General features: G+C 37.2%; 1 protein-coding gene across 7 annotated transcripts in view; it reads right to left on the reverse strand.

Annotated features, from left to right (window-relative positions):
* KDM4C (lysine demethylase 4C) overlaps positions 1–26,541 on the reverse strand; it is a 463,944-nt gene that overhangs the window by 124,325 nt on the left and 313,078 nt on the right. For 6 of the 7 annotated variants that reach the window (XM_025358671.1, XM_025358675.1, XM_025358674.1 and 3 more), the window contains 2 exons: positions 5,486–5,541; positions 3,048–3,156 (listed from right to left, as the gene is read on the reverse strand). In XM_025358671.1, coding sequence (XP_025214456.1) covers positions 3,048–3,156; positions 5,486–5,541 — 165 coding nt within the window. The remainder of the gene's footprint in view (positions 1–3,047; positions 3,157–5,485; positions 5,542–26,541) is intronic. The other variant, XM_025358678.1, reaches the window with a different exon arrangement.

Below are 26,541 nucleotides of genomic sequence, written 5' to 3' on the forward strand. Positions count from 1 at the left end.
TAATGTTAAATTGCTAAATCAGACTATATGATTAATAAGTACATAGTAGCTAATATTCACATGTTACCAGGCTTCATTGCTTTGCTGACGAAAAAGAAATTTCGATTTGAAAAAAGAAAAAAATTCCAGGATTGTTTTTCAAAACATTTAATAATTTCTGTTCTGTCAGTCTTGAATTCAGTTCTTCCAACCAAGATATTCTGTAAAAATGGCAAATATTGAAAATGTTCTCTTTCTGTCTATATGTTCGCTGTAGACCCATGGGTTCTTAAATGAGGGTGATTTTGCCTCCCAGGGGATGGCTGGCAATGCCTGTTTGGTGAAGGATGCTGGAATCCTATGATGCACATGACAGTCCTCCACAACAAAGAATTATCTGCTGTAAAATGTCAATAGTGCCAAGGCTGAGAGAACAAAAACTGTGTCTTATTCAAAAATGTACACTACATGGCAAGATAAGTGATAATTGTTTGGTGAAATAAATTGATTATGATATCTAAACAATTCTTATTATTTTCCAGTTGTATGAACAGGAAGGCAGAGTGGACAGTCGAGTTCAGAAAAGGAATGCCCACAGCTCCAGAAAAAATACTGAAACTGACACTAGCAGACACTTATATATTTATGAAATAGGCAGAATAAAATAGCTTACCTGGACTTACTTTGGCCTGGATGAAATACCACACAAAACTACTCTGCTTTCCTGCCGGCCATAAACTTGTTAGATTACCATTTAAACTTCAGAAGAATGCCTATGTCAGGAAAGTGTACCCTTAACAACATACAGGCAGAGCATCCTATTCCCTGGAAAGGTGTGCTTCATTCCCCACATAAGTAAACTGTATTATTCAAAGCCAGCCTCTCTGAGTCTGATCACCACGGAACGTCAGTGTAGACTGGGGCACAGACGACGGACTGCAGTGGACTCACAAGGATGATGATTCCTTCCTGAGGACTCTTGGTGAAAAAGAATCCAGACTTCTGGTCATTGCCCCTGTCATACAAACTGAGTAATTCTTCCCCCCAACTGAAGTTGCTCCTCGTATTATTATTCTACTAAAGATAATGACTATAAGCATTTTGATGAGGATCATTCTAAGAAACTTTCCATAAATATAAAATTATATGAAAAATAATCTGGTCTATAGGCTGCTATTTTCATCCAAAAATATTTCACAGATCTCAGTTTGTATCTGTAACCACAGCTCTATGTTATCATTTGAATAGATTTTAGGTGATCCGACATTCAGTTAAGACATGCTCTTCTAAAGGTACCGATCACTTAAGGATGGAAACGTTTCATGAGAAACCTGTGATATGCGCGATCAAGATGAAGCACAGCATTGTGAGGAAAGCGACAAGCTTCACCATTCTAGACATAACAGCCTGACTGTAGATGAAATAATCCTGCTGCCCTTCCCTGCTGTTCTCTCAAAAACCCTTTGGGACTGATGCAGGTAACGTTAAATCTTTAAGGAAGCATTTATGGACTAGAGAAGCCAAGACATAGGCCCGTGGAGGCAGCCTCAAGAGCAGTGACTACTCCCTCTGAGGGCACTGCACTGGTAACAATGCAGACACAAAGGTGATTTTAAAAGGTGGTGGTAGGATTTTGACAAATATATATTACTTTTATAATCAGGAAGAAAAAAATTGAAATGTTAACATTTGTTAATATTTGTCACACTAAACATTAAATTATTTAACATGTGGTAGTTCAACTGTTTTCTGGATATCATGTCTTACAGTCCTAATTCTTACAAACCTTTTGTTTGTTTTTTGGTGTCTTTTTTTTTGGGGGGGGGTAATCTGGGTATGAGATTTTAAGCTTTCCTATGGAAGTCCAGGAGCTGAAGAATTATACTGCCTTCTTACTTCTTCTGACAGTCACTGTGACCTCTAGAGAGCCATTTAAATGCCCCACTCATTTCCATTTTAGGATACAAAACTTCCAACTACACATGCTGAGCATCCTAAGCCCGACACTCACATCAGCCCACAGCAATCTTCAGTTCCGTGAAAGGCCCACATATTTCCTAGTGAAGTGAAATTCTTGATGGAGGTATGATGGCAAATAACAGTGTTCACTTTCACTTCTCAGAAAACAAAATACAGGAGACTAGACTGTGAGTTCCTGCAAGAGAAGCCCAGAGATGGCACACCCAGCTCCCCATTGGGGAAAAGAACAGTGGGAAAACAAGCAACAGTCAAGAAGAAAGAGTCATAGCGATGGTGCCTGAGATGCAGTACAGTGGAAAGACCTTCAGTGGAAAACAAGGACTCAGGCAACTCTAGAGTTTTAGGTCCACCTGTAAGACGTGCTCCAATACATTAAGGTCATGCAGTTGTACTCTGGGGAATGTTCTAATTAGGTATATGCAATATAAGGGTCTAAACTAAAGATCTGTTGGCTCATAATTGAATAAAACTACAAAGTTACTTCAATGTTAAAGACAATAAAGGCCTATATTTTCAATGAAAAATACTCTTAACAGAAACCAACGGGAAGATTTTTACACAGTTTCTGAACAAGTCAGAGAGTTTGGCCTATTAAGTGACTTGTACCTATTCAAGAGTGAGAAAATATTTTCGTAAAAATAAAAGCCTCTTTATTTCTCTGTGTGTCTCTTCTTGGAGAAGAGATAATGAAATTAGGTTAGATACATTTTGCTAGATTAAGACCAACCAAAGACAGTCAAGTGAGAAAAGTGAGAAAAATCTAAACAATTTAGTTAGATGGCTCAGCTCCAATACTGACAAATCTTACCAGATAACCTATAGTTTGAAAGTTCACATTAATTCAGGAAATGTATTACTATCTTTTTCCTCATTTCAGACAGAATTTGAGGAAGATTATATGCAGACTTACAATACAACAGGAAAAGATTGTGTAAGAATAAATAAATTTAGATTAAAGGAAAATAAGGGTAGAAAAGTAAAAGGAAGCTAGGAGAAAATATATCTTGGGAATGTGTGCATTAATGGAAAAATTCAGAACTTGAAATTAACACTGATTTATGAGATAAAAAAGAAGCTTTGCCACTCACCAATTTTAACCTCTGTAAAGGTATTCTGCCTACATCTATTTGTGTCCTTTCTGGGACATTAGTGAATCGAACTTCTGGGACCGCAACGGCGCACATGACATGGGCCCACCTACAGGAAAGGAGACATTAAACATAAACAAAAGTTCCCTAAACTTACATACTTCAACTTGGTGATGCCAGTTCTCACAGATGGGAAATACACAGATGAGCAAGAAAGCCAAAAGCCTAAATCCATCACGAACAGATTCCGAACTGTAAACCTGCTGAATGATACCTGGACAGACTCAGTACCACAGCTGCCCAACAACATTGTGCCATGAAGAGCTGGTGAAGGCCCAGTACTCTATCCTATCAAAGTGCATATATTTTTCTACACTTGATCTGCAAAACACTGAAACGTAGGTTTCTTATTTCACGTGATGCTGGAATATGCATGTGCTTAATATACTTAAGCTAATCAATATGTGCCAAGAGATTAATTCAATTAATAAAAGGTATGAACTGAGTATAGCATATAACCTTTTTAAATAATACAAATGTCATGAAGCAAATTTGTTCAAGTAGCAAAAGTTCTCCAAAAGAATTAATGCTAATCTTTAATTATATTGTTTCTCGCTGCAATCTTACTATAATCAATGAGACCCAGAGACAAAGAGAAATGAAGTTTATGTTGTACCCTGGTTTCCTACTTTTTTCACTTTCTGCAAAATGACAACTTTCTCATTAATACTATTAAATGTCTCATAAATGTTATATCCCAAAATAAATGTACAGAATCATGAGGCTTGAAGAGATCTTGAAAGAATTGTCAAATCAATCAACATATTTTTAAGCCAAAGCATATTTACTTCACTCAAACAGCATCGGACTCTATCCTGTCTTTCAAGACCACAGGAAGAGAAAACAAGTATCAACCCCACCAGGGCATTCTTCCACACTGAAATAAATACTATCATTCTATAGAAAACACTATTTCTTTTTGTTGTGGTCCAAGCACAGAAAGAAAACTTCTTATCACCTGTCTTTATACAGGAACCACCTAAACCATCTCACAGTATGGCATCCAGTGCAATATCCAAGAACTAGTGAAGACTTTTTAGTATAGTGCAAATCATATCAACCAGGACTGTGGAAGAACATCATCTTTCAAAAATTAAGCAAACCCTACAGCTCCTTACAACAAATTTCATTAATGTAATAATGATAAATACCTTCACTCCTCCTTCCCAGCAATCAGAAACATGTGCACATGTAAAGAATTATGCTAACTCCACCATTACATTACACCAGGAGTCCTAACTCCAGTGCCCAGGGGGCCAGGCGGAATGTAAGCAAATACACATATACCAGGAAATCATGGTGAACTGAGGAGTACCTGCCCCACTGCTATCCCAACTTGTTATTACTGCCTTATAGGGATATACAATCATTTGCAATTAAAGATGAAAATCTGGATTTTTAATGTAAAAATCTCTCAATTTAAAAATTTTAGATGCAATTTATAAAATGGTGCATGGGTCCTACAAAACATATCTTGGACCTGAATCTGGCCCTCAAGTGCCAGCCTGCAAAATCTGCCCAGGTTATTTTGACATGTCTCTATTCCAGCATACCCTGTAATAATATGCTTTGGCCACATTTTCAATATTGAAACCTGGTCATGAAAAAAAAATAAAATCTATGTAGAACAGTCATAAAAACTAGACTGCCTTCCTTTTATGTTCACTTGTGACTCTCTTTCAAGACTCTCTTCATATTCTCCATCTAATCCCTTTAAATCTTAGTATCAATGTTTTCTCCCAATCTTTTCTAATTTAGTACACTTATATTCTTGTTAATTTGCTAATGTAAAAAGTAAATGGTTTTGTTTTATCATCGTTATGACTGAATTATCTAAAGATCACAGTTTCACGTTCTTGGGTATGCCCTTGTGTTTGTTTGTTTGTTTGTTTGTTTGTTTGTTTTTTGAGATGGAGTCTCGCTCTGTCACCCAGGCTGGAGTGTAGTGGCGCTCACTGCAAGCTCCGCCTCCCGGGTTCACGCCATTCTCCCGCCTCAGCCTCCGGCCACCACGCCTGGCTGAAGGTATGCCCTGTTTTTAACAGACCAATAGCATTCATCATATTAAACACCAGGATTCTAATGGCACCTGGATGGTATGGGCTACCTTCATTTTTAAAACTCTGTAAGTAAAAGAGGGGTTATTTTTCATGGCTTCAAATACAAAGAACAGAAGCGTAACTTGGACTACTCTTGCCCTGCCGAGATGACAGTGCTAACAGTAGAAGTCTCTGAAGCACAGAATTCCAACCTCAGATCTGAGCAGCAAAAGCTTTGCAACCACATATATAATGAGAGGTAAAGCGAACTGTCATCCAAAGGTTCTAGAATGGAGAAAGAAAAACAATGAAATTCAACACAGTTAATGTATTACTTACTTATTGTTCTTCGTTTGCTTAAGAGCACCTCCTCTCAAATTGCAGAGACAGCATTCCTGGAGGGAAAAGAAAATACCACATGATGACCAGACCCACACAACAAGAGTTATTACCATTCATCTAAATATTCTCAGAAATCCTGATTTTTCATTCTACAATTAAAACCATCAGGAATTACATGAAGGTCTATCTCTGAGAAGTTCAAAAAGAAAGATAGAGGAGGGGGGAATGGTAAAGCTATGCCCCTCAAATTTCAGGGTGTAAAATTCTCCCAGAGGGAACCATCATGAACCTGGTATCATTTTAAATTGACATTGTCATCAAAGGAAAGCTGTGACACAGAGAACCCAGCAGTCCAGAGAACCCAGTCCGCATACCTAGGTATGTGCAAGAATTCTAGAGCAGAGAATGCACACACACGGTGTAGCCTTGTGCTCTGGGAATTCACTCCGGGATACAGGGCAGCTAATGAATGCAGTGTGGGCAGGCTTTTTTCTAATACAAGAATAAGCAAGAGGCTATTTTTAAACGATACTCTTTTCACCAAAGTAACACTTGGGCCTCACTCTTTCTGTGGGCAAACAGTGTTAGAAAAAGTGTCCTGATCAACCCCAGCTATCCGGCCCAAGAAAACAGCATCAAGAAACGTTTTGTTTTATCCTTCCCACATAAGCTTATCCTCTCAGCATTCTTATGTGTCTTAGCTTAGAATGTAATTTTCCACTCCAAGATGACTCCAATTGCTACAAATACAGATCTTACTAGTTATTTCTCACTACACTCTCATGAAAAAGACCAGGATAAGGAGGACCAGAGAGCAGTGCACTGCCCTCTCATGACCTAAATTGTTTTTACATTAAATACCAAAGTAAAATTTTTAATTTCAAACTTGTCCTCACAATTTTCTGCATTAATACATTTTTTTAATCAGAAGAAGTTATTTGGGGTTTTTTCCTCCAAACTTCATATACAAAACCTCTTTACCCTGTCCACTAAAGTGATGTTCCTTAACAAATTTTGACAATTTTGCCTAGCTTTACGAGGAATCCACCTAACTGATCTACCATTAATGAGGTGTGAAAGTTCATAGCTTATACTTTTCTGATGAAAACGATACAAAAACAACTGGAAAGAATCATGTATCTATGTAACTTTTGTTAGGCAGTAATAAATGCAAACAACCAGAAATGTCCAACAGGCTTGTGTGTCTGAAAAGTCTCTGTACATCTATATGAAAATTCGTGGATTCAGAGTAGTAAAAGATACATTGTGTGTATTGATTTGAATCCACTAGAAACCCAGCTCGAGGAAATAACAACTCAATGAAGAATTTTCTCTATCCATACCACAAAGCCATATCCTACAGGCCCTTGGAATAACTGGTTTTGATGAATCGTACCAAGAAAGCAAAATTTCACAGTCCAAATACTGAAAATGAGAACTCTGGTAGTTCATTTCATAAGTTCTCAATTTTAGGTATTTTTCCAGTAATTTAACACACTTTCTACAAAGAAAGAGGGGGTGAGAAAGAAAATGAATGAATGAAAAAGGAAACAAAACTTGAGGTCAAGTGCTTTCAATGTATACATGAAGATGTTAGTTTCAAAGTGGGAACGCAGCAAAGAGTTGCGGACTGTGAAGCACTCAGGCTCTAAGAGAATTAGATGTCTAATTAATGAAACTAGTAGTGAGAAGAAGCCTAAAGGGACAAGTTAGGAAAGTTAAATACAGCGCAGCAGCATGGAAGCTGCTCAAAAGTACCTGATTAGGATCATTAACAGGTACACATGTTCTAGAGCACCAATCTAATAAGAGGAAAAAGTCCTCTAAAATACAACGTGTAGGCTCAAGATTTTAAATGGAGTTAAGATGCTCCACCATCACAAGAAGAAACTCATTCTTTCTAGCCTCCCCTCCAAGTCACAGAATCTAATAGACAATTCCAAGTCCTTGGTTCACCTGACCTCTTAGCACCATACAGCACTGTTGATCCTTCCTGAAACATTTTCTCCCTGTGGTTTCCATGACCCTTATACTCCTCATTGTCTTCCTGTGCCTCTAGTTGACTCTCAGCTTCCTTTCACAGGCTTCTCTTTCACTATCCTCAAATGCTGGAATTTCTGTAATAGGCCCTATTACTTCTCTCTCCACACATGCCTGCTGAGCATCTGATCCACTACCCTGATTCGGATCACTCTCTATAGGCCAATGGCTCACACCTTAATTCCCTGAGGTGTCTGGCTGACAGTGCCACAGGCATCTCAAACACACATGCAAAACTGAACTCTCTTCTTCTCAAGCCTGTACTTCCCCACTGTTTTCCATCAGTGGTGCCTACTATCCATTCTAGCTCATATTGGAAGACATATTTTTCCTCTCATCTTTTAGATCCAATCAACTGAGTTCTGTCAATCCCACCTCCAAATCCACCCTGTTCTCTCCATCATCACTGCCATTCGCTGATAGCCCCAGTATCCTTCACAAGACCTAAAGTATTGCAATAGCCACCCAGAGCTACTCTGAACCCCATGAGAGAAGGTTTTTAATGCTTCTCAGTATTTAATATGGCCTCAGAGGGCTAGAATCATCAGGTCTTGGTCTTGGCCAGCTTCACTGTGTTTAGACACCTCAAGGACCTCCACGAGGTTCCTTCTGTCCTAAACACTTCAGAGCCAGCCTGTGCCACTCATCAATAAACTAAGCACATTCTTGACATCTCGACCTAAATGTTACTCCCTCAAACAAGAATCCCCAATCCCTTGGCTCAGGTACTTCTATCTCAGGCATTCCCACTGACACTTTCACTGATACTCCCCTTTTATTAGCTTTATTACTCCTGCAACTATTTGTTGCATGCTATCTGCTGCCCTCACTAAACTGTAAACTCACTGAGTGCTATGAGAGTATCTGTCAGGTTAATTGCTCTTACTCTATTATGATATCCAATAGAGAGTATACCCTTAATATGAGTTTGTTAAATAAATAACAAAACATGGCAAAACAGGGAAGAGGGAAAATCTTGAAAGTTAACAAAGGATTAATAAAATGCAAAGACCATTTTCACATACTGGGACTTTCTAAGGAAAGTATGCTGCAGGCTTTAGTGAGTTGACAAAGTTATTTTTGCCATGATTTACTTGAGAAATCTTATTTCTTTGTAAAGAACAAAAATATTCATGGCCAGGTACACTCGTAAGTTATTTATATGATATCACAGTTTCTGTTCTCTTCTCCCAATTTTGAAAAAAAAAAAGTAGGAAACAATGAAAGTCATGTCAAGTTACATCATTTGTTTGACTCAATGTCCCTCAGAGGGTCAAACTAGTTGATCTGGTAAAAACATAAATATGCCAACCTGTCCATTCATTAATTTGTAGTTTCATTATATACCTATGTTTAAAGCCCAGTAGAAAACATACTAGATAAGACAACTTTTAACCTTTCTTTCCTTTTTTAAATAGTACTTTACTGTAAGACAATTTTTAACCTTTCTTTCCTTTTTAAACAGTACTTTACTGTCAGAGAACAGAATTGATATCTCTAAAAATTAACAAGTTAACTCTCACTCAAAAAGCAGCCCGAGTTTTCTTAAGAATCTACAAAGCCTGACACTTGTAAAGGCACTACACAAAACAGAGTAATTGTACCTGTATCATTTTCCTTCAAATCTTTCAATGAAAGAAGTTAAGGAGAAGGTGGGAAAGTGCTAGAGTATCCATCAAGACACTGAGTCATTACACTTGATATCAAGAATAAAAATTAGAAGAACACAGACATGTATTGAAAGCCTAATGTATTCCAGGTACCATGCCAAAAATTTCATATACTTCACCTCCCTTCTTTAACACAAATTTATTAGGTAATTCATTATTTCACTTAATAAAGAAACTCAGATTCAAAAGATTAAGTGGTATTCCTAAAATCATCCAACCCAAAGGTTATCAAACTTTTTCTGTAAATGACTAGATATTTACTAGTTTAGACTTTGCACAACTATAGAGTAGTTGTAACCACTCAACTCTGCCACTGGAGGAAAATATTTAAACTACTGGTTGTGTCTATATGCCAACAACATTGTTAATTACAAAAATAGGCAGTGGGCTAGATCAGGATCATGGGTTAAAGCTTTCCAAGACATGATCCAATCAGCAAGGAGAACAATTGAGATTCAAACTCATGTCTGCCTAATCCAAATGTCCATGCACCTTTTCTCTAGCATCTTCTGCCCCAAAGTATAAGGCAAGGCATAAGGTATCAAAGCAGAGTGCAAAAATAAACAAGAAACGATGCCTGCCCTGTGAAGCTCACAACTGACAAGAAGAAAGTTCTTGTATGTACTTAAACAAAACATGAAGATGATACCGGCAGAGGCATTACCAAGTCTCCATGTGCTCATTTCCATAAATAATCAAGAACTTCTTTTCAAAACACAATCCCTGCAAAAGAACCCATATCGTAAAAAATTGTGTTCCCGGCAGCATATAACAATTTGTGTTCCTATTTGTTTCATTAATCTAGCTAATAAAACCTCTCATTGGTATAACATCATTAAATTTTCCCTACTTTATCCTTCCAAGTAATGATACCATTTGAAACAAACCAACATTTTAGTTATGCTGTGCAATATAACCTCAGGCTAAATGAATCAAATTTAACTGAGAAGAAGAACAGTGAAACTGGACAGCCATACCATATCACAGTGTTTAATATAGAGCAGATAGCCAGGTTTAAATCAAAGTTCTGCCATTTATTACTCTTATGATTGTGATCAGTTACTCAACCTCTGTGCTTCAGATACTTTACCTATAGGGGAAAAAAATAGTACTTCTCTAAATTAGCTAATATATGGAAAACACTGCCTAAGCACGCACTAAATACAAAAGGTACAACAGTTAAACATGCACAAGATTAACTGGTTCTAGATAACGTAAACATAACATTGTCAGTGCATAACCTCAGTGTAGCTGTTTAGTGGGAAACAAAAAATATGGATCTGTGACGAATAATCCTCTTAAGGTACAAAAAGCAAGAAATAGAACTGGAGAGAAAAGAAAATTCCAGGAACCCAACGTCCAGGCAACTGTGGTCTAAAAAGCAAAAGATATTCCATAGTTCTTAAAAGTTGCCAGCTCAACTCTGAAAGGCAGGCAGATCTTCAGAATCTCCACAGTGCCCAGATAACAGACTCTGCAGAAGGGAAAGTCCTAATCCCACCCTCAAAACACCTGAAATCTGAGTGGACTTAATCAAACTAAAGCTGCAGCAAAGCACATGCCCAGCTCAAACATAAATCAGATTGACTTCACCCCACTGTAGGAACCTAAGAGAAAAAGTAGCACACCCTTTCTGTAAATAATAATATTCATTTCAGTCATTATAGACAAAATGTCTAACACACAATAAAAAAAGTACAAGATATACTAAAAAGCAAAAAAAATTATTTATGATCAAGATAGGAAATAATAAAATGTTGATTTCATTCGACAGATTTAGAAGCAAACTGGAATTGGCAGAGTAAGAGTTTAATGACCTAAGAGACAAATGAATAGGAAGTACAGTCATCCCTCAGTATCCAAGGGAGAGCTGTTCCAAGACCCCTCACAGATACCAAAATCCAGAGATGCTGAAGTCCCTTATATAAAATAGCTTAGTATCTGCATATAACCCATGCATATCCTCCTGTATACTTTAAATCATCTCTAGATTACTTATAATACTTAATACAATGTAAATAATATGTAAACTGTTGTTATACTGTATCAATGAGGGAATAATGACAAGAAAAAAAAAGGATGTACTTGTTCAATACAGACACAACCATTATAGGCCTAACTACATTTCTGATCCACAGTTGGTTGAATCCACATATCCAACCATGGATACAGAGGGCCAAATGTATAGGATTGAAAGACAAAAGAGAGTTTTAAAAACCAACACAGATCTATGGGAAAAATATATATATATATATTCAATTTATGTATAATTGGAGTACTAAAAGGTGAAAAAAGAGAAAAGGGGTGATAATATTGGAAGAGATATTGACAGAAAAATTTCCACAACTGATAAAAGATATCAATCCACAGATTAAAAAATTGCAGCAAACTCTAAACAGATAAATATAAATAAAACACACCTGCCTACATAGTAATCAAAATTCTGGAAACCAAATAAAAAGAACATATCTTAAAATCAGAGGGGAAAAAAGTCACATTCAGTAAACAACTATGAGTTACACGTACCATCTAACCTGAAATTGTGAAGGCAAAAAGGCAATGGAACAATATCTATTAAATACTACAAGAAAAAGCTGCCAGCCTAAAATTCTACTTCCCAAGAAAACAACCTTTAAAAAATAAAGGCAAAACAGAAACACTCTCAGTGTGATAAAAATCTAACAGAATTTGTCGCCAGGATATCCACATGATAACAAATGCCAAAATGAAGTTCTTCAGAATGAGGAAAATGAAATCACGCATTACCGAGGATCAGCAGGAAGGAATGAAGAACTCCAAAAATACCTGGGTAGATATAAAATCATGTTTTAGTATCTTCAACATACACACACACACACACACACACACACACACACACACACACACACACAGAGTGGGGTAGAGAGAGAGAGGCAGAGAGGGAGAGAGGAAAGGATGGAGGGAAAGAGAGAGGGAGGGAGGAAAGGAAGGAGGGAGGGAGGAAGGGAAAGGGAAAGAGAGAATGAACAAATTTCATTAAAAGACAAATGCTTAAAACAAAAATAATAACACTGTGGAGTATAGTACATGAAGAAGTAGAATGTAAGATAAGACCAAAAATCAAAGGGAAGTGCTAATGAAGTTATACTGTTTTAAGACTTTTATATTGTTCATGAAGTAGGGTATTATTTGAAGGCAGAGTGTGCTCATTCAAAAATGCAAATTGTAATTTTTGGCAACCATTTATAACAAAGGCCTCTAAATATTTCCCAGTATTGAATTCTAAGAAACATAAGCTCACAATCAAAACTAAAAAAAAACACAAGAAATACGGTTCTATCTGCAAAAAATAATAATGGAATTAGATGCAAAATGATCTAAGCCACAAAATGTAAAATACATAGAGTAGACCCATGAACAACATTAGTTTGAACTGCATGGGGCCATTTACATATAGACTCTCCCAACCTGAGACAGCTGGGCCAACCCCTCCTCGTCTTCCTTTACAGCCTACTCAACATGAAGATAACAAGGATGAAGACCTTTATGATGATCCACTCTACTTAATGAATAGTAAATATATTTTCTCTTCCTTATGATTTTCTTAATAACATTTTCTTTTCTCTAGCTTATGTTATTGTAAAAATACAGTAGATAATAAATATAACATATAAACTGTGTGTTAATTGTGTTGTATCAATAACGCTTCCAGTAAACAGTAAGCTATTAGTAGTTAGGTATTGGGGGAGTCCAAAGTTACATGCAGATTTTCAACTGCATTGGGGTCAGCACCGCTAACCCCATGTTGGTCAAGAGTTAGCTGTATTTTAATAAGTTTTTAAAATAAACAAGTATATTAAAAATATTTTTAAAAGACTCTAAATGACAAATTACATTTCCAGAAGTCAACCAAATAAAATTCTAGGAACAAAAGAAAAACATTGAAATTAGAAATATACATAATATTTTGAATAGCAGGTTACTCCTAAGAACAGAATTAGAGAGCAGAAAGACAGAGCTGAATAAATAACCAAAAACTCATACCAAAAACTATTCAATAACGGTATTCAAAATGTCTAGATGCAACTGAATACAGTACGTCTTTATGTGTATGTCCCTGACTCATAAAAATATATTCCAATTGATTTACAGACCTAAACGTAAAAACAGAACAGACCTATAAAAGTATTATAAGAAAATACAGGTAAATATACTGATGAAGTTAGGATAAATATGGTTCCTTAATAAGATATTTAAAAGACAAAAGATACATATCAAAATTTAAAAATCATAAAGAATAAAATACAACATAATTGACATAAAATAACATAAAAATATTCCCAATATAAATATTAAAAATTGTTTTCTGGAAAATATTTTTTAAAGCCCACAGTTACAAAAAATATATAACAAATTCAATGACTCTTCATTGCCAGCCAGTAAGCACATGAAAAGAAAACCAACCTCAAGAATAAAGAAAATGAAAAAAGAAAAGAATGAGATCTACCCTTACATTTTAAAATCAGAATATATCTAGTTTGGGGGCATGTAAGTTGCTATGATGGTTTTGGAGAAGAATTTAACATTGTCCATTAAAATTTAAATGCACAGAAATAATGACTCAGCAGGTTGACTTCTTGTAATCTACCCTAAATATTTAAATCTATGGAGAAGGACTATATAATGACTATAATTTCATTTCTGTTTATAATGGAGAAAATAGTTACCTCTGGTGGGAACTGGAATTATCAGAAGCCTAAATTTTACTTGTAATGTCCAAATTTTTATAATAAAGCTTGAAATTTCAAACTGTAATGAAAACAACATGGTAAATCCATAACCACTGGGATACTAAGAATTAAAAAAAGGAGTATGAAGGAAAACACTAAGGCAAGTTAAATACATTGTGATACCATTTGGGTCCCTTACAGCAAGCCATAACACTAGATTGTAATACATAGAAAAGAGTTAAAAGCCCAATTGACAAAACAGCTTAAGTAGTTTTCTGTAAAAAATGAAATTTGAGGTTTTGAAAGTGTTGGAAATGGTAGACTTTCCTGATAATATCTAGTTTCTTTGTATTAAAGAAAGCAAACTCACAGACACACACAAAAAGAAATTAAACCTTTTGACAAGAAATGTGCCATTTAAACTTAGTGTCACTGTGGGTATTTATATCATTTTTTTCTATTTTCTTTTAATTAGATGAAAATTTAAAACAGGCACCTGCAATCTCTTCTAGACTCTTTCAGTGTACTATAACTTATTTCCAATCTAACCTATGGTGATATGAAAACTGTTCATCCTTACAGAACAAAATAAATAAATAAAATCAAACAGTCTGCTCATTGCCAGCCTTGTTTTATGTTTAATGAGCATGCCTTTTCCATGAACAATAACACCCAGTGTAAAATGACTCACTATTACAAAGATTTGGATATACTGCTAGTCAGCCAATGTTCCCTAAAACAAAACAAAAATATATATATACTAAAATGCCTGTTATAACATGATTACTCTATAAGGCAGCTGTTATTTCTGCCTCCAAAGAACAGCATTTAAAAAGCCATTCTGCTGTATATTTTTTTCCTCAGGGTGGCTAAAAGATGAATGAAAAAATATAAAATCTGATCATATTCTGAACAGTTTTGTACTTTTCCTGATGAGGTCCTTTTTGCTCACCTAACACCACTGACAAAATTCCCTTTTAACAATGCCAGGTATTTTTAAAATTTGGTTTCATAAAAAATCACCACTGAGATGAACAGTTAGTACAGCAATTCATAACATGGAATGATTTCTTTATGGCTCAGTTATTAAACCATGGAAAAGAGTATTATCATCAAAATGCTGACACAACATTAACAATGGTGAGAACAGCATTGTTATAATATGGCTATCACAGTTGTTCATTATTTGCAGCCAAGGGAAATCATGTTCCAATGTCTCTTCTATAAAACATCAGTTAAAGAAATGCCAATACCAACATTCTCAAGCTGTGCTGTAGGAAGCTCTCATTTTAGCTAGCATATCCATAAGTGCCACTAAAGCCAATTTTCAGTGTCGTAGAAAAATAATTAGATTGAAGTACCCCCACAAACACACCCTCATTTATCTGACATGTTCATAACAGAAACGCAAAACCATATAATAGGGTTGTCTGAGCTGGGAAAACAAAGAGTAATTAATCACATTAGCAGAAAACCCGTGCTGATCAGCAAGACATGGGAGAACCATTTCTGGATATGTGGCTCATTATCAGGGCTGGAGAGAGGACAGGCTCTCTCATCGAAGGACAGAGCTGGTATGAGTTCTGAGTGATTATAAAATTGAATGACAAGTGTCCTGCAGTACCTTTTAAATGGAAATTCCATAAATTTGGAAATCCAAAATTCACCTCTAATGAATTCTGTACTAGCAAATAAGTTCTCTCACTTAGTGAAAACATTCATTCATTAATTCAACAAATATTAATCACCACGATATGCTCTAGACCCTGAGCAACAGCAGGATCAATGACAAAGATCCTGTCCTCACAGTTGACCTATATAGGGGGTGGTGCAGACAAATCTTTTAAGTGAAGTAGGCTTGTATTCGAACCAACTGAAAATACTGAGAAAGTTATAATACACAAATTGAATTTTCATTCAGTATTTTTTGCATTCTAGAAATTTAGTTTTTCTTCATCTAATTTACAACACTAACCAAGTAAACTTACTACATTTTATCTATTTAAATATCATCAGACAACAATTTATAGAAGAACAGAAAATCATGTTCTGTTTGTTTCAAAATACATTTTTTTTCTGGATTTATCCTCCTAATGGCATTGCTTACAATGGTATGAAAATTAATTTGAGGTGTTCAGAGCACCGCTCTGGTAGCTATGTTACAAGCCAGACACGTATTAAGTGGCAAGAAGCATGAATAATTTAAGACTGGTCAGAAGTACTCTACATGGAGCTTACTACATTTACATAATAGTATTTCCAGGATCCTGAGCAAAGTACTCTAAGATGAACACACATCTTAACTTTGTTAACATTATACAACATTTGGTTTTCAAATAAAAACCCAGCTGGCTTATTCTTTCTTCCCAGCATGACCACTGACAACAAACAGCAAAGTACCTGACTTCAAATACCTAGAAATAAATTTAACCAAGAAGGTGAAAGACCCCTATAAGAGAAACTACCAAAAAATGAAGAAAGAAACTGAAGGGGATACCAATAAATGGGAAAACATCCCAAGCTCATGGATTGGAAGAATTAACATTGTTACAACGACAGTATTACCCAAGGCAATCTACAGATTCAATGCAATCTCTATGAAAACACCAATGACACTCTTCACAGAAATAGAAAAAAATAACCCTAACATTTGTATGGAACCACAAATGACCCCAAATAGCCAAAGCAGTCTTAAGCAAATATCAAAGCTAGAGGCATCACACTACCAGACATCAAAATATACTACAAAGCTGCAGTAACCCACAACAGCATGGAACTGGCATAAAAACAGACGCATACATCAAGGGAAGAGAATAGAGAGCCCAGAAATTAACCCACATATCTACAGTCATATGATTGTTGACAAAGGTGCCATGAACACTCGTTAGGGAATTGACAGTCTCTTCAATGAATAGTGTTGGAATAATTGGATATCCATATGCAGAAGAATGAAACTAGACTCCCACCTCTCACCCTATACAAAATCAACTTAAAATGAATCAAAGACCTAACCTAAGATCCAAAACAATCAAACTATGAGAAGAAAACATAAGGGAAACACTTCAGGACATTGGTCTGGGAAATGATTTTATGAATAAAATCTCAAAAGCAAAAGCAACAAAAGCAAAAATAAACAAATGGGATATATCAAACTAAAAAGCTTCTGCATAGCAAAGGAAACAATAAAGTGAAAGGAAAAACTACAGAATAGGAAAAAATATTTGCAAACTACTCATCTGAAAAAGAGGATTAATATCTGGAATACACAAGGAATTCAAACATCTCAATAGCAAAAAAAAAAAAAACTGATTTAAGAATGGGCAAATAGCCAGGCACGGTGGCCCATGCCTATTATCCTAGCACTTTGAGAGGCCAAGGCGGGTGGATCACTTGACCCCAAGAGTTCAAGACCAGCCGGGGCAACATGGCAAAACCTCATCTCTACTAAAAATACAAAAACTTAGCTGGGTGTGGTAGCATGTGCCTGTAGTCCCAGCTACTGGGGAAGCAAAGGTGGAAGGATCACATGAGCTCAGGAAGTCGAGAATACAGTGAGCTGAGAGAGCACCAATGAACTCCAGCCTGGGCTGTGGAAGTGAGACCTTGTCTCAAAAACAAACAAACAAAAACAAAGAAACAAAGAATGGGCAAATGATCTGAACATACACTTCACAAAACACATACAAATGGAAAACGAATATACAAAAAAAAAGGGTAAACATCACCAGGGAAATGTAAATCAAAACCGGAATGAGTTATCCTTTCACCCCAGTTAGAATGTGTATTATTAAAATGACAAAAAGTAACAAATACTGGTGAGGACATGGAGAAAAGGGAACTCTTATCACTGCTGGTGGCAATGTAAACTAGTAAAGCCACCATGGAGAACAGTATGAAGCTTCTTCAAAAAACTACAAATAGAACTACCACATGATATAGCAATACCACTACTGGGAATTTATCCAAAGGAAAAGAAATCATTATATTAAAGAGACATATAATATGCCCCCTCTATGTTTACTGTAGCACTGTTGAAAATAGCTAAGATATGGAATCAACCTAGGTATCCAACGAGAGATGAATTAAGAAGACGTGGCATATATACACCATGGAATACTATTCAGCCATAAAAAGAATGAAATCCTGTCATTTGCAACAACATGGAAGGAACTGGAAGACATTAAGTGAGATAAGCCAGGAACAGAAAATTAAACACTGCATATTCTCACTCATATGTGGATGCTGAAACAAGTTGATCCCCTAGAAATAAAAAGTAAAACAAGATACTAGAGGCTGAGAAGGATAGACAGAAAGGAGGAATTGGGAAAGATGTGTTAAAAGATAAAAAATTAGAGCTAGATAGGACTAAGTTCTATATTTCTGTGTTCTATACCACTGTAGGATGACTATAGCTAACAATAATATACAATTTCAAACAGCTAGAAGGAGGTATTGTATGTTCCCAACGTCAAGAAATGATAAATGTTTGAGATGATGGATATGTTAATTGCCCTGATCACTATACATTGTATGTACTGAAACACCACTGTGTTTCCCATAAATATGTACAATTATGTCAATTTAAAAAACAATTTTTTTTAAAAAGCAACAATCATTGAGAGCTGATGCTCCACCACCAAAAAAAAAAAAAAAAAGTACATGATTTCTTCATCATGTCACTCAATTAATTTTTGCCACTCAAGAGAAATGCCTGCACTGCAGTTTTTCCACACTCTTCCTGGGGATCTCTCTCCTCATTGCAAAAGAGATGTGCCTTGTAGCCCACTGACCTCCAGGCATGCACAGCCTGGGGTGTAGTACAGCATGTTAGGCTCCCTATAATGTCACTCATTATTCTTCTTGACTTTACTTGTGCTCTCTAGTTGAAGCACTAAAGATTAATGAGGCATTTGTTCTCAATCAAGAAGCTATTTATGAATACAGTTCCACTTACAGTAAGCTATCTAGACTTCTTTTTATTTCTCTCCATTACAGAGCAGAGGTAGGGGGTGTTATTGAGCAAAAAAAAGAGGAAAGAACAGAGAAAAATGATTTGTGACTTTTTATCCACTAAGCACTTCCCTAACGGGACGGCTTCCACATCATAGCTATGCTGTCAGGATAACTGATATCCTCTTATGTGCTCTTCTGTTTGGTTAAAGTGAAATAATTATTACCAGCATGGCCTTTGCAGGCCAAGGTTTAAGTCTACAGCTATTCAGAATAATTTGCCACCTCAGGAGGCAAGAGGTAATTTTGAAGCCAAATATATTACCTCAAATGAGAGAGTAGAGTCCTGTCCAGTGGTTTAAGAGACACCACAATGGGGAAGAATAAGATAGCAAAAGCAACCACTTGGCTACCCGCCCAATGGTGAATGTCCTGCCTTTGACAAGAACTGGGCCTTTCTTTTTCCACTAGTTTTACTTTGTATAAAGATCAAAGTCAGCCTTGCAGGCTGACAGCATCTCATCACCTGGTCTTGACAGTATCCCGTGGAATCTAAAAAAAAAAAAAATCCAGCATAAAACAGATCAGAGGGAACAGCGATGCCACCATGACCTCTCAAGGCCATAAGCCAATCTGATCTCAAAATCAATCGCTCTGATCTACAAAGCCACTTCAGAGCTCTTCAGAAAAGAAAAATGTCAACTCTGTTGTCAGTGGGAAACTGAATTCAAGACATTATCCAGTTCTGGGAAAAGTCCTCTAGGCAGAACCTAGAGTACATATGAAAAGCAAAAGAACCTGCTCATCCAACCAATAAAGCTAATTATACTACATTAAGCAGAAAACCAGTAACACTAAAAGTTAGTGCTGGCTTTATTTTCAATGTAAACAAACAAAAACTAGTCAAAAAAAATTGTTCAGGATTAGGTCAGTAGTTTGGCCTTCTTTCCCTCCAAAAACAAAAGCTGAGCAGAGGAGGCAAGGCCTGGGAATGAGATGGCCCAGCATCCTGGCTCTCGTACCACACACAAGGGTGATCCTGGGCAAAGGAATCACAACTCTAAAACCCTCTGGTTCATTAGTTGTAAAACAAGGCTTCTGAGATAGACGAAGAATTCCTTAGCCTTTATCAGTATCACGTTCCATGGAAATAAAGAAAAGTCTATCCCTGCGAGTTATATTAGCCTACATGAAAATCCATAGTTATTCTGAATACATAGGTCCAAAGTCCGAAAATGAAACTACTTTCTCTAAAACAGAAGATTCCAAGAGACAAATGTTTGGTAATTTCTAACATCAATTATCAGCATCATTATTTTTATTTGGGAGGTTGGACAGGGGTAATAAACGTTGTGTTCTGGAATAAAAGTAACATAATCCTCAACCATACAAATTTTCTTTAAGTCTAATAATCTCTACTCTAAGCAAACTCTTGCTTTAGACAGGACAGAAAGCTGCCTTCAGATTCAACTGAGTGGAGTTAGGGTTGCTTCTTACGAGATGTGCCTCCATCCACAGGAATTAGGCTCAATTTCTGGAGTCAGTTTCAAACAGTGGTGGGAGTCAAAGATTCTACCTAACATTCTTTCACCACCTGCCTAATATCATGGAAAAGTAAATAGAGAGTCACAGGGGTTGCAGCTTCATGGTTCTCAAAGATGTCAAGAGTTGCCAGTTTTCTAAAACATGAATTATCTTTACCTGAGACTTAAGGTTGGAAATTAGACTAAGGTATACTCCAAAGTTCCAGAGGTCTGATAAATATTTTTTAACAAGTCACTTAGAATCTTGGCCGGGTGCGGTGGCTCAAGCCTGTAATCCCAGCACTTTGGGAGGCCAAGACGGGTGGATCACGAGGTCAGGAGATCGAGACCATCCTGGCTAACACGGTGAAACCCCGTCTCTACTAAAAAAAATACAAAAAACTAGCCGGGCGAGGTGGTGGGCGCCTGTAGTCCCAGCTACTCCAGAGGCTGAGGCAGGAGAATGGCGTGAACCTGGGAGGCAGAGCTTGCAGTGAGCCAAGATCCTGCCACTGCACTCCAGTGTGGACCACAGAGAGAGACTCCGTCTCAAAAAAAAAAAAAAGAAAAAAAAAAAAAGTCACTTAGAATCTCTAGCTAACAAAATTTAGCAATACTAGGGGGTGGGATTTATGAAGACCACTACACCTCAGATAGTTCTGGAAGTTAATTCTGTAACTATGATTTATGGAGATAAATGACTTCACTTTGGTTCAGAAGACAAAACAGCCATGTGCAGCACTGAAGGGCATTAGTGGCAACCATTACTTAATATGCAGATGCCACTTACTTATAAACAAGCAATATTTTTTATATATATATACACACAAACCCATATATAAAATATTGGTGGCTGTTTATATATATATATGTGTGTGTATGTGTGTGTATATATGTATGTATAAACAGCCACCAAAATAGTTTCTTTAAAACACTCTAACTGTATATTCCATTCTTTGTAAGTGGAAAAGGAAAGCTAATCCCAAGTGATCATCAAGGTATAATTTGCTTATATCTAATTGTTAGTACAACTTAAAAAAAAAAGCAGGCCAGGCGCAATGGCTCACGCCTGTAATCCCAGCACCTTGGGAGGCCAAGGCAGGCAGACCACCCCAGGTCAGGAGTTTGAGACCAGCCTGGCCAACCCAGTGAAACCCTGTCTCTACTAAAAATACAAAAATTACCTGAGCATGGGGGTGTGCACCTGTAATCTCAGCTACTTGGGAGGCTGAGACAAGAGAACCACTTGAACCCAGGAGGCAGAGGTTGCAATGAACCAAGATCACACCACTGCGCTCCAGCCTGGGCAACTGAGCAACACTCCGTCTCAAAAAATAAATAAACAAGTAAAATAAAGGACACAATGAACACATGTAGGGACAAGTTGGAAACCCATTTCATGTTTGGGTTTTGATTTCTTAAAACCATTTTGGGAAAAAGAAAAAGAATGTTTGTTATATGTATATAACAAATACAACTTTATGATTCTGCAGAGTAAAATAAATACTTTTCACTAAATAATAAATGTGTATAATTACCTAGTTTATGCATTCCATTATATGGAATGAGAATTCTAACCTATAAAGTGCTCTTATATTTTTCATTACAAAATCTAGGTTTTGATAGCATGGCAATAGTCATCCCAAACTATAATGGTATAATGGGTAGCTGCTTTTTTGTTGTACTATATTACTACCAAGCATAAATATTCGAATTCTCCTGAATTAAGTGTAAAGGTATATATTGAAATAAAATATAATTTAAAATATAAAGTACATTGCATCAAAGCAGATAGGGTTACAGTAAGGCCTTAAAATAACTTTTTTATTAAACTTTATTTTTTCTAGCAACTTTAGGTTCATAGCATAATTGAAGGGTACAGAAACTTCCCAATTACCTCTTGCCCGCACACATACATAGTTTCCATCATTACCAACATCTCCCACCAGAGCAGTACATTTGTTACAACTGATGAACCTACACTGACACATCATCACCCAGAACCCAGTTTACTTTAGGATTCACTCTTGGTGTTATACATTCTATGGGTTGGACAAAAGTATAATGACATATATTTACCATTATACTATCATACACAGCATTTTCATAGACGAATGATGTATAATGATGAAAATGTATAATGACATGTAATTAGTCATCTGGTCAGTATTTATCAGTGTCACATGTTATTCTTATATATTTCTCTTACCCATCACCCCTAGGTTAAAAAGTGCGTAAGTAAATTTAGTTTTATTTAAGGTCCCTAATTTTTAAGACAAACTAATTAAAGCAAAATGGAAATACAAAGCAAGCCAGAATAAAAAAATTCTAGGGCCAAAAAGAACCTTGGCTGAAGATCTCTAACAAAGCCAAACCTTCTCATTATGTTACTTTTACATCTTCCTTCAATTTTGATTTTGTTATCTAGATCATAGGTATATTGGCTACTGTATTTACCCTGCCTAATCTTCAAGAATTCTTTCAGGTAACAAAAAAGCTCCCTAGAAGGACATAGCACAAATGATACTTTATTTGGAGTTTTTCAAACTGGCAATAAACAATGACAGCATATGCTTAATGCTGCCATGCACAGAAGCCAGGCAACTCATGATGGTGAAAGTCATAAAACGGGGTTGGATGTTACATTCTGTGACTTTCTGTGATGTTATATTATTCATCTTCAAATGCAGTTTTCATTCATACTTGGGGCACTTTAACAAAATCCCACAGCCCTCAGTCCCCGAAAGGTCCCAGAAGAAACATCCAAATTTCCTGGAGAGAAACATCTACCAAATGCTATACTATCCCCCAAATTAAAAAAGAATCTTACGCACATTCCTTTTTAATTTATTAATTTATTTTTATATTAATTTTATTTTTATATTTAATTACCTTTTAGAATTTTATAATTTAAATTCTTCAGAAGATCACATAGAAAATTCTCCTATTACTTATTAGCAATTACCTTTCAATACTCTACAGAAGATTAAGGACTTGGATTATAATTTATTGGAACAGAGGTAAATATTTAGGTTATCACCATATTCCAGGCATTTAACTAACATCCTCCTTCATAATTAAAAGTATATCCCTACACTAGGGTTCATGTATTTCACAGAAATACTCAGCCTCAACAATTTTCACTGTAGGCAGAAAACAGAAAATGGGGGGGGGGAACCCAGAAAGAAAGCACTTCAAATTCTACATTTTTATGGTGAGCATATTAGCATTACATTTTAAATTAGCAATAGCCTACAGTATAAACTGATGCACAGATTAGACACAAACTACAGAAACTTAAGTCAAAAGTAATGAGAGGATTTTGGAGACAGGGCAGAACAAGATGGCCAAACAGAAGGCTCCACCAATCATCCCCTCCTGCAGGGACACCAAATTTAACAACTATCTATATAAAAAAAGTACCTTCGTAAGAACCAAAAATCAGGTGAGCACCCACAGTACCTGGTTTTTAACTTCCTATCACTGAAACAGGCACTGAAGAGGGTAGGAAAGACAGTCTTGAATCACCAACACCACCCCTCCGTTATCCCCTGGCAATGGTCACATGGCACAGGAGAGCACAGAAATTGTAAGACAATGCATTGAATTCAGTGCTGCCCAGTCACAACAGAAAGCAAACCCAGCTGAACTGACCTGATGCCTGCCCACAGAGGGAATATTAAACCAGCCCAAGCCAGAGGGAAATCACACCTCCCAGTGATCGAACTTCAGTTCCAGCAAGCCTCTCCACCATGGGCTAGAGTACTCTGGGGTGCTAAATAAACACAAAAGGCAGTCTAGGCCACAAGGTCTGCAACTCCTAGGCGAGGACTGGGCTGGGCTCAGACACGCTGGACATTCAACTTACTGAGACACTAATCGAGGCAGCTGAAGAAGTACTTATGTCACCTCTGACCTCAATTTCAGGCAGTAGAGCTCATGAAAAGAGATCCCTTCCTTCTGCTTGACGAGAGGAGAAGAGAGAGTAAAAAGGATTTTGCCTTGCATCTTGGATACCAGCTCACCCACTATAGGACGGGGCACTGGTCAGAGTCATGAAGCCTCCATTGCAGGCCTAGCTCCTGGACAACATTTCTAGACACATCCTTGGCCAGAAGGGAACTCAGTGCCTTGAGGCAACAGATCTCATATTGACAAGACCCATCATGTGCTAACTAAAAAGCCCTTCAGCCCTGAATAACCAGCAGTGATACCCAGGTGGTACTCCGTGAGCCCTGGGTGAGACTCTGAGACTTGCTAACTTTAGTTGAAAGTCAGCACATTCCTAGGCAATGGTGGCCATAGGGAGAGATTCTTTCTGACAAGAAAAGTATGGGGGAAAGTAAAGAGGACTTTCTCTTGCACCTTAGGTACCAGCTTGGCCACAGGAATTGGAGTACCAAGCAGGATCTTGGGGTCCTCAATTCCAGACCTTGGCTCTTAGACAGCATTTCCTTACCAGTCCTGGGCTAGCAGGAAGCCCAGTGTCCTGACGGTTGAGTCCCAGGCTGGCACTATTCACCACAAACTGACTTAAAAGCCCTAGGGCCTTAACTGAACATTGGTGGTAGGCTGACAGTACTCCCAATGGGCCTGTAGTAGTGGTGGTCATGGGCTGAGGCTCCTCTGCCAGTAGAAATGGGAAAGAAAGATGGGAAGTACTGTGCCTTCTGGTTTGACTGCCAGCACAGCTGCAGGACAACAGAACACCAGGAAGACTTCTAAGGTTTTTCACTTCAGTCCCTGGCTCCTGGATGGTACTTCAGTACCCACCTAGGCCCAAAAGAACTCACCATCATGAAGGGCAGGACACAAGCCTAACCAGCTTCACCATCTGCGGACTGTAGTGCCCCAGGGCCTTGAGGAAACCTAGTACCTGGTAGCCAAGTAGTGGTTACAGTGGGCCAGCGTTAGGTGAGACCTAATGCTGTGCTTGCTTCAGTTCTGAACCGGCACAGTCCAAGAGGTGGTAGCCACAGGGAGTCCTCTGTCACCCTACCTACAGCTCCACATGGCTCAGAACAGAGAGACTCCATTTTTTGGAAAAAAGTAAGGGAAGAGAACAAACGTCTCTGCCTAGTGATCCAGAAAATTCCTCTGGATTTTATACAAGAACATGAAGACGATACCTTTATGAGTCTGCAAGAACCATGGTGTTACTGAGCTCGGGGTGTCTGCTAATGCACATACAGCTTAGATCACAATGCTCAAGTCCTTTCAAATACCTGGAAAGCCTTCCCAAGGAGAATGGGTACAAACCAGCTTAGGCTTGGAAGACTACAGTAAATACCTAACTCTTCAGTGCACAGACAGATGAACATCCATAAGCATCAAGACAATCCAGGAAAACATGATCTCACCAAGTAAACTAAATAAAGCCCCAGGGGCCAGTCCTGGAGAAACCCAGATATGTGACCTCTCAAAGAATTCAAACTAACTGTTCTGAGTAAACGCAAAGAAATTCAACATAACACAAGGAAGGAATTCAAAATTATATCAGATAAATTTAACAAAAAGATTGAAATAATTAAAAAGAATCAAGTAGAAATTCTGAGTAGAAAAATGCTACTGACATTGAAGAAAGCATCAAAGTTTTATAAGGACAGAAGTGATCAAGCAGAAGAAAGAACTAGTGAACTTGAAGACAGGTTATTTGAAAATACACAGTCAGAGGAGACAAAAGAAGAAAGAATAAAAACCAATGAAGCACACCTACAGGATCAAGAAAGCTTCAAAAGGGCAAATCTAAGAGTTATTGGCCTTAAAGCTGAGGCAGAAAAACAGATAAGGGTAGAAAGTTGGTCAAGAGGAATAATAACAGAGAACTTCCCAAACCTAGGAATGATATCAATGTCAAAGCACAAGAAGGTTACAGAATACCAAGCAGATCTAACCCAAAGAAGACTATCTCAAGGCTTTTAATAATCAAACTCCCAAAGGTCAAGGGGAAAAAAAGGATCCTAAAAGCAGCAAGAGAAAAGAAAAAAATAACATTCAATGGAGCTCCAAATATGTCCATCTGGCAGATTTTTCAGTGAAAACCTAACAGTCCAGGAGAGAGTGTCATGACATATTTAAAGTGCTGAAAAAAAAAAAACCATTTATCCTAAAATAGTATAACTGGTGAAAATATCCTCCGAACATGAAGGAGAAGTAAAGAC

Source organism: Theropithecus gelada, chromosome 15, assembly GCF_003255815.1.
Source record: "Theropithecus gelada isolate Dixy chromosome 15, Tgel_1.0, whole genome shotgun sequence".
Lineage (NCBI taxonomy): Eukaryota > Metazoa > Chordata > Mammalia > Primates > Cercopithecidae > Theropithecus > Theropithecus gelada.